The sequence below is a fragment of the Eptesicus fuscus genome, chromosome 14 (genome assembly GCF_027574615.1).
Source record: "Eptesicus fuscus isolate TK198812 chromosome 14, DD_ASM_mEF_20220401, whole genome shotgun sequence".
NCBI lineage: Eukaryota > Metazoa > Chordata > Mammalia > Chiroptera > Vespertilionidae > Eptesicus > Eptesicus fuscus.
The window spans coordinates 54226731-54242149 of record NC_072486.1 but is presented as its reverse complement, the minus strand read 5'-3'; the positions used below and the strand labels follow the sequence as shown (position 1 = coordinate 54242149).

Below are 15419 nucleotides of genomic sequence, written 5' to 3'. Positions count from 1 at the left end.
AAAGATAGCTGAAGTTCTAGCACTTTCTCTGGGCACAAAAGTGAGAGCCCGTGGCCCCTCTATCGAGCTGAGAGAGACTGAGTGCGATGCGTGGAATTGTGTCCCTGCAAAAGACATGTTTAAGCCCTAATGCCCGGTACCTGTGATTGTGACCTTATTTGGAAATAGAGTCTTTGAGGATGTGATCCAGTTAAAATGAGGTCAAACTGGAATAGGGTGGGCCTTAAGTCCAATGACTGGTGTCTTTATAAGATAAAGAAGAGGGAGATTTAGATGCAGAGACCAGAGGAAACACAGGATGAAGCCACATGAAGAAGGAGGGAGAGACTGGGGATGCAGGGACACTGCCCACCCAGGGGCCACCAGAAGCTAGCAGAGAGGCATGGGAGTTTCTTCCCAGAGCCTTTTGAGGGAACACGGCCCGTTGGCACTTTGATTTGAAACTTCTAGCTTCTAGAGAATAAATGCCCATTGTCTTAAGTCACCCAGTTTGTGGTACCTTGTTACAGCAGCCCTTAGGAACTAACACTGAGTCAAGGGCATTAAGCTCAAATGTACTAGTGGGCTTAAATTCTTCTCATGAAAATGTCAGTGAGATTGGCCAGTACTATTTCGCAAATGGGAACCAATAAACAAGCTATTTTTCAAGAGCTGGTGTAAGGCTTTAAAAATGTCCCACAACCCAGTGGTATTCTTACTCAGGCTGGCAGGTCATGAGGTCAAGGGTCAACCACGGCAGTTGAGTAATGTGGGTTTCTACTCACCACCCTATATTGCTCTTGCAGAAGCCTTGCTGTGCTTGGTTTTTAAGGGCTGACATTGCATGCTCGCCCACGGAGCTTACCTGGGCCATGTCATCTAAACAGTTGAAAATGTACTTTCTTGCTTCTTTTGACTTAATCCCCGTCTCTGCTTCATGGTCATCTGGTGTCTGGTCAAGAGAGGCAAAAGCCGATCGGTAATGTGAATTACTTCCTGGTCACTGTGACTTAAAAACTTCTACCCGCTGTTTCTCATGGAGGGTCTTTTCCCACCTTTTGGAGAAGGAGACTTTGATTCCTCTTAAAGTGACCTGCACTCTAATTACTCTCTCTCTTCATCCTCCACACTCACTCATCCCTCTTCCTTCCTTCCCACAAACACCTGTCAGGGGGCCTGCTCTGAGTCAGGTCTGGAGGATTCCAAGATGAACAGGAATGCAGGCAGTATCCATGAAAACCCTACATTTCCCCTTAATTTAAGGGCTACGGTAAGATTCCATATGTAGAAAAGCAGAAGCCCTCTTCCACACGTTTTAAAATTTAGTTTAGTTTTTTATCAAACGTTTATGCGTACCACTCTCCCTACGTGCCAGGCACTATTATAAAACACATGAACTCATTTAAGACACGTTACAACCATCTTAGGCAGGATGATTACCAACCCATTTCCAGAGGGAGAAACAGGAATAGAAAGCTTAAGGAGCTTGCCAAGGTCACATGGCCAGGAGGCAGCAGCAGGCTCTGGGGCTGTTCTGGCTGCCACTCCGCCTGGGGCCGGGGCACACTCGTCCAGGTCCCCATTGGCCTTGGTCTAGGAAGCCGCTGTTCCCAATGACTGTGTTTTTTTGGGTTTTTTTTGCTCATCCTCAGGTAAGTAAACCTCAAAATCTCATTCCAGGACAGCACACGCGGAGCAGCTAAAGATCTAGGCTTCGATTCTGGGACAAGTAGGACCGAGGTTCTTAACTGAGATATGGACGTGAACCCTGCCTGTCTGGCCTCATTCTCCTCCGCCCAGGACTCTTTTTACTGGACTGACCTTAAGCCTCTCACAGTCACCAAATGCCAGCCCTCCCACCAACAGACCAAGAGTGCTCGCTTAGCTCCCAAATCTCTCTTCTAAATCTTTTGTGACTGTTGGCCACACATGAACTTTATTTTATTTATTTTTATTGATTTATTAGGTGACATTGGTCAATAAGGTTATACAGGTTTGAAGAGTACAACTCTATAACACATTCCCTGTACATTGTATTCTGTGCTCACCATTCAAAGTCAAGTCTATTTCCCCTCACCCTCCTTCCCCTCTGATAACCACCATACTGTTGTTTTCTTTTAAATATATTTTTTTATTGATGTTAGAGAGGAAGGGAGAGGGAGGGAGAGATAGAAACATCAATGATGAGAGAGAATCATTGATCGGCTGCCTCGTGCACGCCCCCTACTGGGGATCGAGTCCTCAACTCGGGTATGTGCCCTTGAACAGAATCGAACCCGGGACCCTTCAGTCCGCAGGCCGATGCTCTATCCACTGAGCCAAACCAGCTAGGACATATAAGTTTTGTTTTTTTCTTAATCCCTTCACTTTTTCCCCAGCTCTCCAATCCCTCTCCCCTCTGACAGCTGTCAGTCTGTTTCCTTTATCTATGAGTCTGTTTCTATTTTGTTTATTTATTTTGTTCATTAGATTCCACACATTATCTTTAAATCATATTAAAATTTGGCTATGGTTTCTGTCAAAAAACCAAACCAAACAAAAACACCCACCCACTCGCTTACAAAAAAGGAAGCACCTAAAATGAACATAAGACACTTAAGACTAGCATTCTTTTCTCCCTCCCAGGAAATTACGTTAATTTTTAACTACTAGGCCCAGATAGAAGTGAAAGCAAAATATGTTTCTGTTGAAGTAAAACCACCCGAGTTCCTGGTGTGCAACGGTGAGTGGCAGCACCTGCTGGCAGGACGCACAGACCCCTCCGTGGGGCCTCGGAGGTGTGGCTGCCCGGCTGTTTCCTGGGCCGCGAGACCCTCCTCATCCTTAGGCTCCGGCTCCAAAGCTCCTCTGGGGCCCTCACCAGGCAGGGTTCAAGGTCCCCACACCCTGCTCCTCCCAGGGGCAGGACACTTACATGGGGGCCACGTGCTCGGTCTCCCTCTGGACTGGGAGCTCCTTTAGGGCAGGGGGTGCGGGTGCATTTCTCTTTACACAAACCAGACAGGTCATCAGGGTTCACCTAATTGAATCCTGGGAGTCCAGCAGTCGGAGTTGGGACTTGAGCTTTGCAGGTGGCAGCAGCCAAGCAAAGTGATGCTTTTGAACACGGAAATCCATCCCCACTACAGAGCACAACAGCCCCTCCCCCGATGCGGGCTGCTGTCCAAAGCTCCCCACGAACCGCCCCACCCTTTTCCCTGAATGCTGGGCCTTGGTGAGGGATGGAGGGGACACTCTTCCTACCTTCAGCCTCCACAAAGGATACGGCGAGTCTGTGTCACGGTTGAAAAACCTAGTTGTCTTTGTCCCTGCGCTTAATAAATATTCAGCTGGCAAACCCTGTGTTTGTGAAATATACCGAATCTGCAAGAAAAGAGGAGAACGAGGTCAGAGAGCTTCCTGTCACCTTGCATGTGGTATATTAATGGCTCTAGTGCCTTTGAGAAAAAGACAATGTTACAGGGAAAGAAAGAAGTGAACAATGAAAAAGGGGAAAGAAAGAAGAAAGAGAGAAAAGCAAGGTGGAGGGGAGCAGGATCTGGGAGACGACATAAACCCCGTAACCCACCCGCGTGCCCTGTTCTCAATGAAACGGGAGCGACTGTCCTGAACGCCTGTGCGGCCTGGACCCACCTGGTCGTACTCGGAGGCGCCGGGGTAGAGCGGCCAGCCCAGGAACAGCTCGGCGATGACGCAGCCCAGGGACCACATGTCAATCGCCTCACAGAACGGTAAACCAAGGATGATCTCCGGGGCCCTAAGGAAGCGGAGAGGAGGAAAGCGTTAGCCGTTTGGAAATGTAGGAGCGACTTCGACACGAACTCCACATAAACCCTCTCTGAACCCCAGGGCCCGTGGTTCCCACACTGGGTGGCAGTGACGCCTCCCCTCTCGGCTCAGTCCTCCCGTGAGCACGGGGCCTGGGCCCGGCTGCTCTGTGGCTCCAGCACAGACCAAACTGCGGGCTCCATCGCCATCACACTCCCACCAGAGGAACAAGAGCCACTTTAGAGACACCCAGGAGCTTTCCTTTGTAAGAAAACCAGGCAACCCATGTCTACAGAACGCCCAGATTTTGCAAAAGAATTCTGAAATGCAGGCATTCTGTTTTCAACAATATACCATATAAACAGGAGGCCTCCCCCAGAATAAAGGGATAAATGATAATATCCGTCCATGCCAACAACCCCTTTCTTAGGAGTTGGTACCCACTTTCCCAAGGAAGTACTGTTTTTTTCATTAGCTTCTAAAAAGTTAGTCTCCTAAAAAGTTCGCCAGCCGTGGCTGAGTAGCTCAGTCGGTTAGAGTGATGTCCTGATACAACAAGGTTGCAGGTTGGATCCCGGGTCAGGGCACATACAAAGATTAACCAACGAATGCATAAATAAGTGGAATGACAAATGGATGATTCTCTCTCTTTCTCTCTCAAATTGATCACTAAAAGCTTTTAAAAAGTTCTCTAATATTACAATTTCAGAGCCATGTTCATGAATACACAGTCTGATGTCAGTCAGAAGCCCGCTCTAACCTGCTGCTGCGAGGTGCATGCTGAGCTTCTAGAGAAGAGCACTGGAGCTCAGAGAACATTTCACACAGAGTCAGCCCCCAAAACCAGAGAGCACAGTGCATCTTCTTTTCTAAGAACCTGCCATAATTAGGTAGGGGTCCCTTTAGGAGAAAACCAAGTTCAAAGCATGAGCTATGAACACAGCTTGTGTTTCTAAAATGTGGCTCAAGGCACTCCGCTGTTCATGACCCACATTAGCCCAACTTCTGTTTCCTCCCGAAATTTCCCGCTTGATGAGGCGATGAAGAAGGTGCTGATCTCCTACGCTTCCAGCAGCGGGAGTGGGCGAGGGAGCTGGGAGGAAGGGCGTGATCAAAGCCACCTCCACTCGCCTTGCCATTTGGAGCTGATTTGTCCCACTCACACAGCACCTCCCCACCTTGCTCCTATAAATTTGCTCTCATTGCTCATCTTTTTCATCCAGATAACAGTATTGAACCACCAAAACCAAAGTGTCTTATTCCAGTCTCGATTGTTCATATGTACTAGTGAAAAGGAGTTTCTGTGCTGGGCGCTGGTAGAGAGCCACAGTCCTCGTCTGGGCTGCAAGACGTGCTTTTTGCAGGAGGGAGTTATTGTAGAGGCGGGTAGCTGCCTCGGGGCTACTTAATCGTCCTGTCCTGTCCCTGTCCCTGTCCCCTCCCTGCCGGGCATCTTCTGCCAGCATCTGGCCCCCTCTAGTCCTGGTCTCCTGCAGTCCTGGTTGTGACCATTTGTGTGACCACGGGAGGCCGCTCCTGTCCTCTGGCACTGATGCCCTGAGGTGCCTGTGATGGTTTTAAGTCACTGCTGGTCTGTCCTGTGTCATGGGGCCTTCCATCCCACATCGGCCTAGGCCACTGTGTCCCGCGTGCCCACACACACCAGGGCTTCCGAGCCACCTGGCCATTGCGTGCAATTGATGGGATTATTGCAGGCTGCCTCTAGCCATGCAATTTCTTTAGAGATGGTTTTAAAAACCCACATCCCTTAGAAAAGAAGCAATCTCTGATAAGAACATTAGAGAGAAGACTACACGTTTAACGACAGGTGCCTGCCTCGCTGTTGTAGAGTCAGGTGTGCTTGCCTGCTCCCCTCGCACGCAGGCTCAGGCGCCTTCCTGCGAGCAGAGTCCTGGTGTGGGCTCCAAGGAGCCCTCCTTTGCAGGCTGCTGACTCCAGATCACGCATTTCTGAACCTGCGCCCTATTCCTGTCACCTGTACCTTTGCCCTCGGTGGCCAGACACTCCAGTCTCCAGGTGGGTCTGAAGAACAGGCTGGTCTGGTTTCATGGGGCATCTGGACGTGACCATGGGGCTGCTCTTCCTATGAGGTCAATCAAATGTTCTCATGCCCCTGTTTCCAGTTTCTGTTCCCTGAGGATGTGCCAGGCAGAACCTAACAGATGAGCCTGCCTTGCAAAGGGCACCTCAGAGATGTTCTCCGGCGAGAACACCAGACAAGGTCTTTGTCAGCCGACGTTCCACGAACAGCGCCTGCGGAAATCACTGTTAGTCCTTTTTCCATTAGAAAATGAAAGAACAGCCGTTCGTGGTGCCATGCTGTGTACAGGATATTTTTCTTGCCATGACCATAATGAATGAGTGTCAGGCTAGACAGTTGGGAGACGAGAGAAATAGAGGGCACAGGCCTGCCCCTGAGGGGCCCCAATGCTGGGAGGCAAAGCGAGAACACACGTGATAACGAAAACTGAATACGAAACACACACAATACGAAGATAGAGCTAATTCAAGCACACAAACGTGCTCTAGCATCACCCTTTGGAAAAAAAAATAAAGCACAAACACAAGAACAAAACACACCAAAAACAAAACAAAGCCTTCCTTAATCCTTTCTTCTCCCAGCAGCTGCTGCCCTACTTCTCTGTTCTCCCTCCAAAGCCAAATCTCTAAGAGTGCCCTGCCTTTTCCATGGCTTTGCCTCCCACCATCTTCTCACCTCCTCCAGTTGGGCTCCGCCCTCTGCTCCCCTCCTGTGCTGCGCTGGCCAAGATCAGCAGTGACCACGCTGTCACTTCCATCGGTCAACTTCTCAGCCCTGTGACCCAAGAGCTGAATTTCGTTCACAGAGTCCACCATTCCCTCCACATCCATCCTGCCTCTGTGGGTGGCTTGTCCATATTCTTTGCTGACGTGCCTCTATCTGACTGCTACAAGATGGCAAAGTCCTAGGAGGACCCTTTCTTTTTTCTTTTCATCCTGGCTCCAGAGATTGTCATGGGTTAAACTCTGTCTCTCCCCCCCCACCCCCCCAAAAAAAAAGACGTGTTGAAATCCCTTAGAACATGACCTTATTTGGGAATGGGGTTACTGAAGATGTATTTAGTAAGAGGATGTCATACTGGAGTAGGGTGGGCCCCTAGTCCAATATAACTGGTGCCCCATAAGAAGCAGGAAATCTGGGCATAGGCGCAGAGGGAAGACAGCCATGGGAAGGCGGACGCAGAGACAGGAGTCACGCTGTCACAAGTCAAGGGATATCTGGAGCCATCAGAAGCTGGAAAAGGCAAGGAAGGATCCTGCCCTACAGGCCCCAGAGGGAAGATGTCCCAGCCACCACCTTGGTTTTGGACTTCTCGCCTCCAGAAAATAAATATCTGTTGCTCTAAGTCATGCATTTTGTGGAACAATTTCCATGGCCCTAGGAAACAGGTATAGTAATCGTACACACACACACACACACACACACACACACACACACAGGTTTAAATTCCATTTGTGTGTGTGTGTTTTAATTAAAAATATTTTTATTGATTTCAGAGAGGAAGGAAGAGGGAGAGAGTGATAGACAAATCAATGATGAGAGAGAATAATTGATCAGCTGCCTCCTGCACGCCCCCAGTTGGGGATAGAGCCTGCAACCCGGGCATGTGCCCTTGACTGGAACTGAACCTGGGACCCTTCAGTCCTCAGACTGACGCTCCATCCACTGAGCCAAACCAGCGAGGGCATAAATTCCATTTGTATTCCCAAAAGTCTGTCTCCAACCTGAACCTTTCTCAGCTCCAGATTTATGTTCTGATGGCCTGACATCTCCACGGGCACATCTCACCATCAGCTCAGACTTCGTGTGTTTAAGGGAGAACTCTCCCCCTCTGCCTCGGCCCTCCTGTTTCACTAAATGCAATCACCACCCTCACCACGGCCGCAACTCATGGGGATGGTCTCTGATTCCTCTCTCCCCCCTCCCCCTCACCACCCAATCCATCAAAAAGCCCAGCTCCGAAGTACATCTTGAATTGGCCTGTGGCCCCCCACCTCTGCTGCCACCACTCTGGCCCTGGCCACCCCGTCTCACCTGGAGCTTCCTACCCGGTGTTTCCTCCCTCCAGTCCTCTCTACGTAGCTGCCAGAGTGAACACGTCCCACCTTCCTTGGCTTTAAGCCCTTCAAAGGGTCCTGACTCAGAAGGAAATGTAATCCCCCCATGGCCCACAGGGACCGCCACGATCGGGGCCCTGCCCAGCTCTCTGCTGTCATTTTGATTCACTCTCCTAGTTCAAAGAGCTCCAGTCCAGTGTGTTTCCTTTCAATCTCTAGAATACCTAAGCCACTGCTGACCCAGAGCCTTCATGCCACAGTGCTGCTTCTACCTCCAATGCTCCCTCGCTGGCTCTCAGACGGCTGCCTCCTTCTCATCCTTCAAACCTCAGCTTAATTGTCACCGCCACAGACAGGCCTCCCTCGACCCCAGTCGGTTTCCATCCACACTGCCATAAATGTCACTTTACAGCACTTCCCCCATAACCTGCTTCCCCTCTCGTTCCCCTGCTAAGTCCACGAGGGCAGCACAGTGCCTGGCATTTAGTAGCCACTCAATCAATAAGGGCTCGCTGATTGAATAAACCCTTATTAAATGTAAGAGAGTGCTAAACGATGGGTTTCAGATGGAAAGTTCTGAGGCAGCACAAACAAAGGAGCGTAGAAGGGGTAAAGGTTCATGAAGGAGTGGGAGCCTGGGCACGAGGGGGCAGGGTTCAGCCTGAGGAAGAGCGGCTTCCATGCCGCGGGGACCCCAGGAGAGTGGACCCAGAGGCGGGCATGAGCGTGCAGCCCACGCTCACCTGAGCAGGGCGCCTGCCGCAGGGCGGGCACTGAGGTCAGAGCACGCCTACCTGCGGGTGGCTCCCCACAGAATGCCAGCAAAAAGCCAGAGAGAGCAGCTGGGGGGTGGGAGATGGCACCAGGATGATGGGGGGTCAGGACTGTGGGCTAAAGGTCTCAGAGAGCTGGTCCTCCGGTGCCTCTCTCTTCTTAACTCTCTCTGAGGCCAGTACTCCACTCGCTCCCACGGCTACGAGCTTGACCGGGCCCCTTCAATCCGGGCCTCGCTAACCCCTCCTGGTCTCTTGCCTTTGGTTCCAATCTACCCTGAAACTCTCACCCACAGGGATGTGTCCTTTTCTCTGCACTGATCATGTTCTGATACAGCGTGTCCCCCTCCCTCCTTTCTAACGCTAACACACGCTGCTCGCCTTCTCTGTGCTGGTGCACAGGGCGATGGAGACACAACATGAATAACCAGATGGGTCCAATAAGCACTAATTGAGCACCTACTGTTCTAAATACCTGTCCGCATACCTGACCCTGCTAAACCCTTTGAAGGGCAGGGTCTGGGCCTCACACTTCCATCCTTCCTTTGGCCAAGGCAGGTGCTCTGCAAGTGTCTGCTCAACACCCGGGCCAGGAGCCCGCAGGGAAGGAAGGCACTTCTCTATCTGCACCCCAGCAATCCCTGGGGGACTGAAGACCATTCTGCTGCGATCTGTCAGATGCCAGGTCCCCTGCTCTGCAGGTCCATAAGGCTCTGAGCTCCTGGAAGTTCAAAGTCAAGTCCACAATCTGCCTCTTGTTCAGCGCACAAGAAGCACATGCTGTTGTATGGTCCCTACGGCGTATTTACTCTGCAGTGATGAAGCACCATTCTTACCAATGGTTATTCTGAAGCCAGAATTGGTTCAAGCTCTACTCATTCACTCATGTATTCGAATACCCCACCTCCGTTTCCTAAGCATCTACTATGGCCAGGCACTGTGTTGGGTGCTGAAGATTGACAACCAAACCATCGAGTTGGAGGCAACAGTGTGCCAACAGCGAACATACAAGATGCCAAGTGTGTGCCCAGCACATGAAGGAGGGACTAATGGGGGGTAGGAGAGACAAAGCAGGGAGGGCTTCCTAGGAGGAGAAGTTCTGAGCTGAGTCTTGGGGAGCGGACATGTGGGGGTGGCCTGCAGGCACAGGGCAAGGTGAGTGCATGCCCCCCCTCTCCCACATCACTGCTGACCTCCAGTGCCTAGCACAGAGCCTGGGGCAGGTAGGTACTCACTCCACAGTTGTAGAAAAAAATGAATCTTTCTGTTTCAACCCTGAAGCTGGCCCCATCTCCTTGGCAACACCTCCTATGACAAGAGGCAGACTACTTGGCCTTTCTGTTTCAAAGCTCGCCTGCTTTAAAACAACAGTCACATTCTGGTTTCTTCCATGGGGCTGTTTCTGTTCCTGGTTCGGTTCCGCAGCAGGTAGGACTGCTGGCCTGGGAAACCGCCTGCCCACTGGGCTCAGAATTGCCCAGCTTCTGTTAATGACTCACCCTTCATTCACCACCCACAGAACCACCTTACAGTTCCCTCATTGCTGTTCCGGGACATCAAAAATGCTTTAAACATGCATGAAGTATCAGACAAAATTTGCAGCTAAGAGAGAGTGGGACTGACAATAAACAATTGCCATTTCCGACACATTAATTATTGAAGCTTTGATATTTCGCTCCGCTAGCTCTCCTGATGGTGCGTGTAGCTGCTAGGGCATTCCCAGATCACGTCCTCGTCGTGGGACCCCGAGGGGCACTGCCCTGTGGGGCGGCGACCCCGACAGGAGGGGAGACCACAAAGTTGAGTGGGAACACACACTCCAGAGCCCAGGGTCACGGGGAGACTCCAGCGCTCTCACCTTCCAGCTGTCCACCTGCTTCCCGATGCTGGGATGAGGATGAAATTACACAGAGCATGTAGGAAGCTCCTAGCCCAGGGCCTGGCACGGAGCAGGCTATCAACAAATATTAAATCACTTATCTACAATAGCTCTAATCCATGTCACAATTATATAAAGAGTATCATTTAAAAAAAATCCTCACCTGAGGATTTTTATTTATTTTCTGTTAATCCTTACTCGAGGATATTTTTCCATTGATTTTTAGAGAGAGTGGAAGGGAGGGAGGGAGTAGGAGAGAAGGAGAGAGAGAGAGAGAGAGAAAGAGAGAGAGAGAGAGAGAGAGAGAGAGAACATTGATGTGAGAGAGATACATAGATTGGTTGCCTCCTGCACACACCCCAACTGGGGCAGGGATCAAACCTGCAACCCATGTACTGGCCCTTGACCAGGAATTAAACCCAAGGCCCTTCAGTGCGAGGGCTGACAATCTAACCACTGAGCAACACCGGCCACGGCCTGAGGATTTTTTCCCCATTGATTTTTAGGGAGAGTGGAAGGGAGAGGGTGGGAAGAGCAAGAGAGAAAGAAAGAAAGAGACACCGATTGGTTGCTTCCCGAATGCATCCTGACCAGGGCCGGGGATCACACCTGCAACTGAGGTATGTGCCCTTGGCCAGGAATAGAACCCGTGACTCTAATCACTGAGCCACACCGGCCGGGCAAGAGCATCATATTTGAAGTTCATTTTCTTCTATATGTTGAGACATTAGGACACCGCTGTTTAAATATACTAAAGCATACACATTAAACACTTTCTGTTTCAATTATTTATATAAGAAGGTATGAAGATTAACAACCAACAACCAAGCACCCAGTACCGACCGCCCAGCTTTAGAAAGAGAGCCGCCTGGCCACAGCCCCCACGCCCTCCTGGCACAGGCAAGGGCGGCCCTGACTCGGCATTCCCTCTCCTTCTCCTGCTCACCCCCGCGGCCCCGCCAAGGCGGAGACCAGAGCCACTGTCGCGATCATCGCGCGCTGCGCTAATGAAACGAGTGCAAGGCTCCCAGCACTCCCAGCTTGGGCAATCAATCTGCACCACCAATCAGAGAGCACAGGAAGGGCTGCATTTCTGGAAAAATGTTACTCAATTTCTCCGACTTTTTATTTCACCATCTCTGAGATGTGATTATTAATCTTGCTTTTTTTCTTGTCTCTACAGCAGTTTATGAAGATAAATTACGGTGGGTAGAATTAGAAAGCAGTTTGAACTCCTTGGAAGCAAGGCACTCTGTTAGCCTGTGGTATTTTATAATCACCGATATTACAAGGTGTGCTCGCACTGAACGGCAGTGGGAAAGCCCGTTCCCACACATACATGCAGATTGAAAGGAACCTCAGTATGGCTGGGGCAGAAGCAATTGAAATGTAAATTGTATTTCAGATGGCTTGTTAAATCTTATGTTTGGTTCCGCTGGGGGAAAAAAAAAAAGAAGCAGATCTGGAAATGCTGACAGGAGCTCTGAGCTCCTATTGAGCTGGTGACCCGGAGTGAGAGGCCAGGGGTTGCATCACAGCAACACAGGGCCTGGGAAACAGCAGAAATCTGAGGACTAGGAGGAGGCTGTTTCAGAGAAAATGGACCCAAACCAGAAGGATCCGGACAGAAGACAGCCTGGAGGGAGCATGCCAGAGAGCACCTAGGCAGCCAAACGGTGAGAGAACACATCCTGTGACCACCGGCCGGCTGCCGGGAAAATGGGGAGCAGTGTCCCTAAAAGGCGGATTCATACCATGTCTGCGGACCCAGGAAGGTCCAAGTGGAGAGGTAAATATTGACTGAGGCTTGGACAATCCAAGGCCAGCCTGGGATTTGATAAAAGAGATAAAAAAGAAATAGCTTAGTCTTTGCCTGGGCTGCCAGGTAGGTGAGAAGGACAAAGGACCCTGGGCTGGAGTTACTGGAATGAGATACAGAGTGAGGTTGACCCAGAGCCCACTTACTGTTAGCTGCATGCACTGAGCCGAGGGACAAGGAGACTGTCCTTGTAGTGGCCTAACCAAACACTGTGGACCCTAAGATCTCTAGACACACTCCCCAGAAAGGTGTTTTCGTCCCGTTATAAGCTGAAGATGGCCTGTGGTGGAGAGAGGGCTGTGGCCGAGGAGCAAGGCTCTTTGGTGTCAAAGGAGAGCCAGGAAAGACACCCGACTCGGGCCAGTTCCAGCTTGAGGTCACACACAGAGCAAAGTCGCCGGGATGTTCCAGAAGCTCTACCCCAGGGCCACTGCGGATGACCATAAAGCTGTGAGGGTGAGGCCATGCAAGACCCTCCCCGGCAATTCTGTTGTAACTGCGTGTCTCTAGCTATCACCAATAGAAATCCTCAAAATATCAGAATGAATCTCTGCATCCACGTGGAAGGCTGGTTATATGTAATCACAGTTTGGCCTAGATGTTGACATCATTCTCAAGCCACCCTTGGACCGTCTCCCAGAGGAAGTTGGCTTCGTCCATTCATCGGACCATCTGCGGAGTGGCAGGTGCTTTTTGATTTATATTTGCAATGAACATCTTGGCTCTGAACAAGACTTTCCTGGTATGCATATATATATAGATTTAGATTTATAAATATATTTAATATAATTTTATGTAGCCACCCCATGCTGATTCCTGTTTCCAGCACTGCTTCAACTCTGCAAAGTGCGGTGTCAAAATCTAACTTGCTTATTTATATAAGAAAAAAAGGTTGGATCTAGAACTTACCTGCCTAGAATCTCCAAAGGCTTCTAATGATGTTGGTATAAACTGGAAACCAGGTCTAAGATATCCAGAGCATATTCTGATGTTAGTCAACAAATTCCTAGTAAACCTTAAAGAGAAACGTTGTAGGAGGAACCAGCCTGGACTCCACAATGGGCCATTTCAAAGATGCTCACCCTGTCCTTTAGCCCCGCCTCCCTACCCCCATGTGTGCTACGCCTACTTTGCCTGTCCCCAGCCCGGTGGCTCTGTATCTCCCAGGCTGGTCCCTGGTGCCTTTACCATGAAGCCCAGGGTTGCAGGACAAAGCCTGGTCTTGCTTCCCAACACCCCACAGGACTGCAGTATTACCAGGTTTTATGCTCGTTGTTTTTGTCAAAGTACATGCTCAATAAATGACTGTGAAAGCCCTGTCAGCCAGGGAAACGGAATCACGGTTTTCTACATGTACCTACATACAGCGATTTCTTTTTTTTTAACATATTTTTATTGATTTCAGAGAGGAAGGAAGAGGGAGAGAGAGAGAGAGAGAGAGAGAGAGAGAGAGAGAGAGAGAGAGAAACATCAATGATGAGAGAGAATCATTGATCAGCTGCCTCCTGCACACCCCCTACTGGGGATCGAGCCCACAAGCCGGACATGTGCCCTTGACCAGAATCGAATGGGGAATCCTTCAGTTCAGAGGCTGACACTCTATCCACTGCACCATACCGGCTAAGGCCAGCGATACTTTTTACATATACACTTGCTCCCAGTTCTTTTAAAAAGATTTTTTAATCTTTATTTTTTATTGTGAAAGATAGCACACACACAAATAAGTGCACAAGCAAAAACACATTCTAGTCCAATCACATCAGAAAACAATGACCAGAAGGTGAAGAAACAGAACAGGGTGGGCATCGCAAAGCCCCTCCCACGTTCCCGCCCTACCCCATCCCGCTCCCTCCAGCATGCGGTGGTGACCTGCGCCTGCACCTGTGTGTGCGCACATTGGTGATGGGGACCCCAAGCTCCCGCTGGGCCCGGCCACTCTGCCCGTTGGAGGCCCCTGAGCACATGGGCTTGATGGGACCTCCAGCTGAAACGGGCTCAGCACCAAGGTCTGGAGCTGGAACACGACCCACTGGCTGGCGGGGCAGGAGACAAGGCCTCACACATCCTTTTCCGTTCCTCTGGCTGACTGTCCCCTTCTGCTTTGTTGTTATTCTGTTGACTGTAACGGAGGGTTGAAACTGTGCATCTAGAACTTCCCTGGGAAGCCTGCCAATGCCAGGAGGGCCTGACCAAGTCTCGATGTCACCTTTCAGCTTCCCGAGCCCACTCCTCTTCTCTCTGCACCGGGAGGGAGTTTGGTATGCTCAGAACCGTGATGTGCCACCTACCCACGGAGTGAGCATGAGAGAAAAGGCCGGGAAAAGGCTGGCCTCTTTCATGCGAATCAATTAATTCAGCGCGCACCCTCTAACCCACACAAAGCATGCTAAGAAGGTAACATCACTTACTTATATGCAACTTGATTGATTTAAATGTAAAACTTCCAATTGGTGAACGTTTAGCTTGGACATTGAGGTCTGCAGCGAGTACTCAAAAGTGTTTGTCGGATGAATGAATGAACCAACACAAGGCTGGAGGGTCCTGCCGCTTGGCTGCCAGGGGTCCCCGCGCCTGCACTGGGCAGGCCCCGGAGCTCCCAGCTCCTAGCAAGTGGACTGTAACAGGGACGAGGCTCCTCCTCAGGGTACTTCCTTCCCTCACAGCCCGTCTCCTTGTGTGGCTGAGGGCTAGCTCAGGAGGCACCCACTCTCCATGGCTGATGGCCTGGGACTGAAGATGGGGATCTGCTTACGCATTTGGTGTCACCAACTGGAGACATACAATTAAGAGAGCAGAAGCCAGAAACCCGAGCTACGAGAAAGAACCCAGTGAGTAAAGACCCACACACGTAGGAAGGTGAATTTCCGGCAGCCACAGGGAGACTCCTAGGTCTCAGAGGCCTCCCTCCCTGTGCTGTGCTGCTGATAGAGAATTACTGAGAAAGGAGGTCTGAAGCCCACTGATACGCTGCCTAAGCAAGTTTTCACATAAAGCCCGGAGCCATTCTGGCGATGACGCCGGCTCTGGCCCAGCAGGCAAGTGTGGGGGTGAGAGGAGCCGGGTGGGTGAGGCTGGCCCTGTG

The 15419-nt window shown here is 50.6% G+C and overlaps 1 protein-coding gene across 1 annotated transcript in view; it reads right to left on the bottom strand.

Moving 5' to 3' along the window:
- Nucleotides 1-15419, bottom strand: part of HIPK2 (homeodomain interacting protein kinase 2) — a 168308-nt gene that overhangs the window by 31286 nt on the left and 121603 nt on the right. The window contains exons 3-5 of the mRNA XM_008150477.3: nt 3613-3736; nt 3223-3342; nt 845-931 (exon numbers count right to left, since the gene is read on the bottom strand). Of these exons, the coding sequence (XP_008148699.1) occupies nt 845-931; nt 3223-3342; nt 3613-3736 (331 nt within the window). The remainder of the gene's footprint in view (nt 1-844; nt 932-3222; nt 3343-3612; nt 3737-15419) is intronic.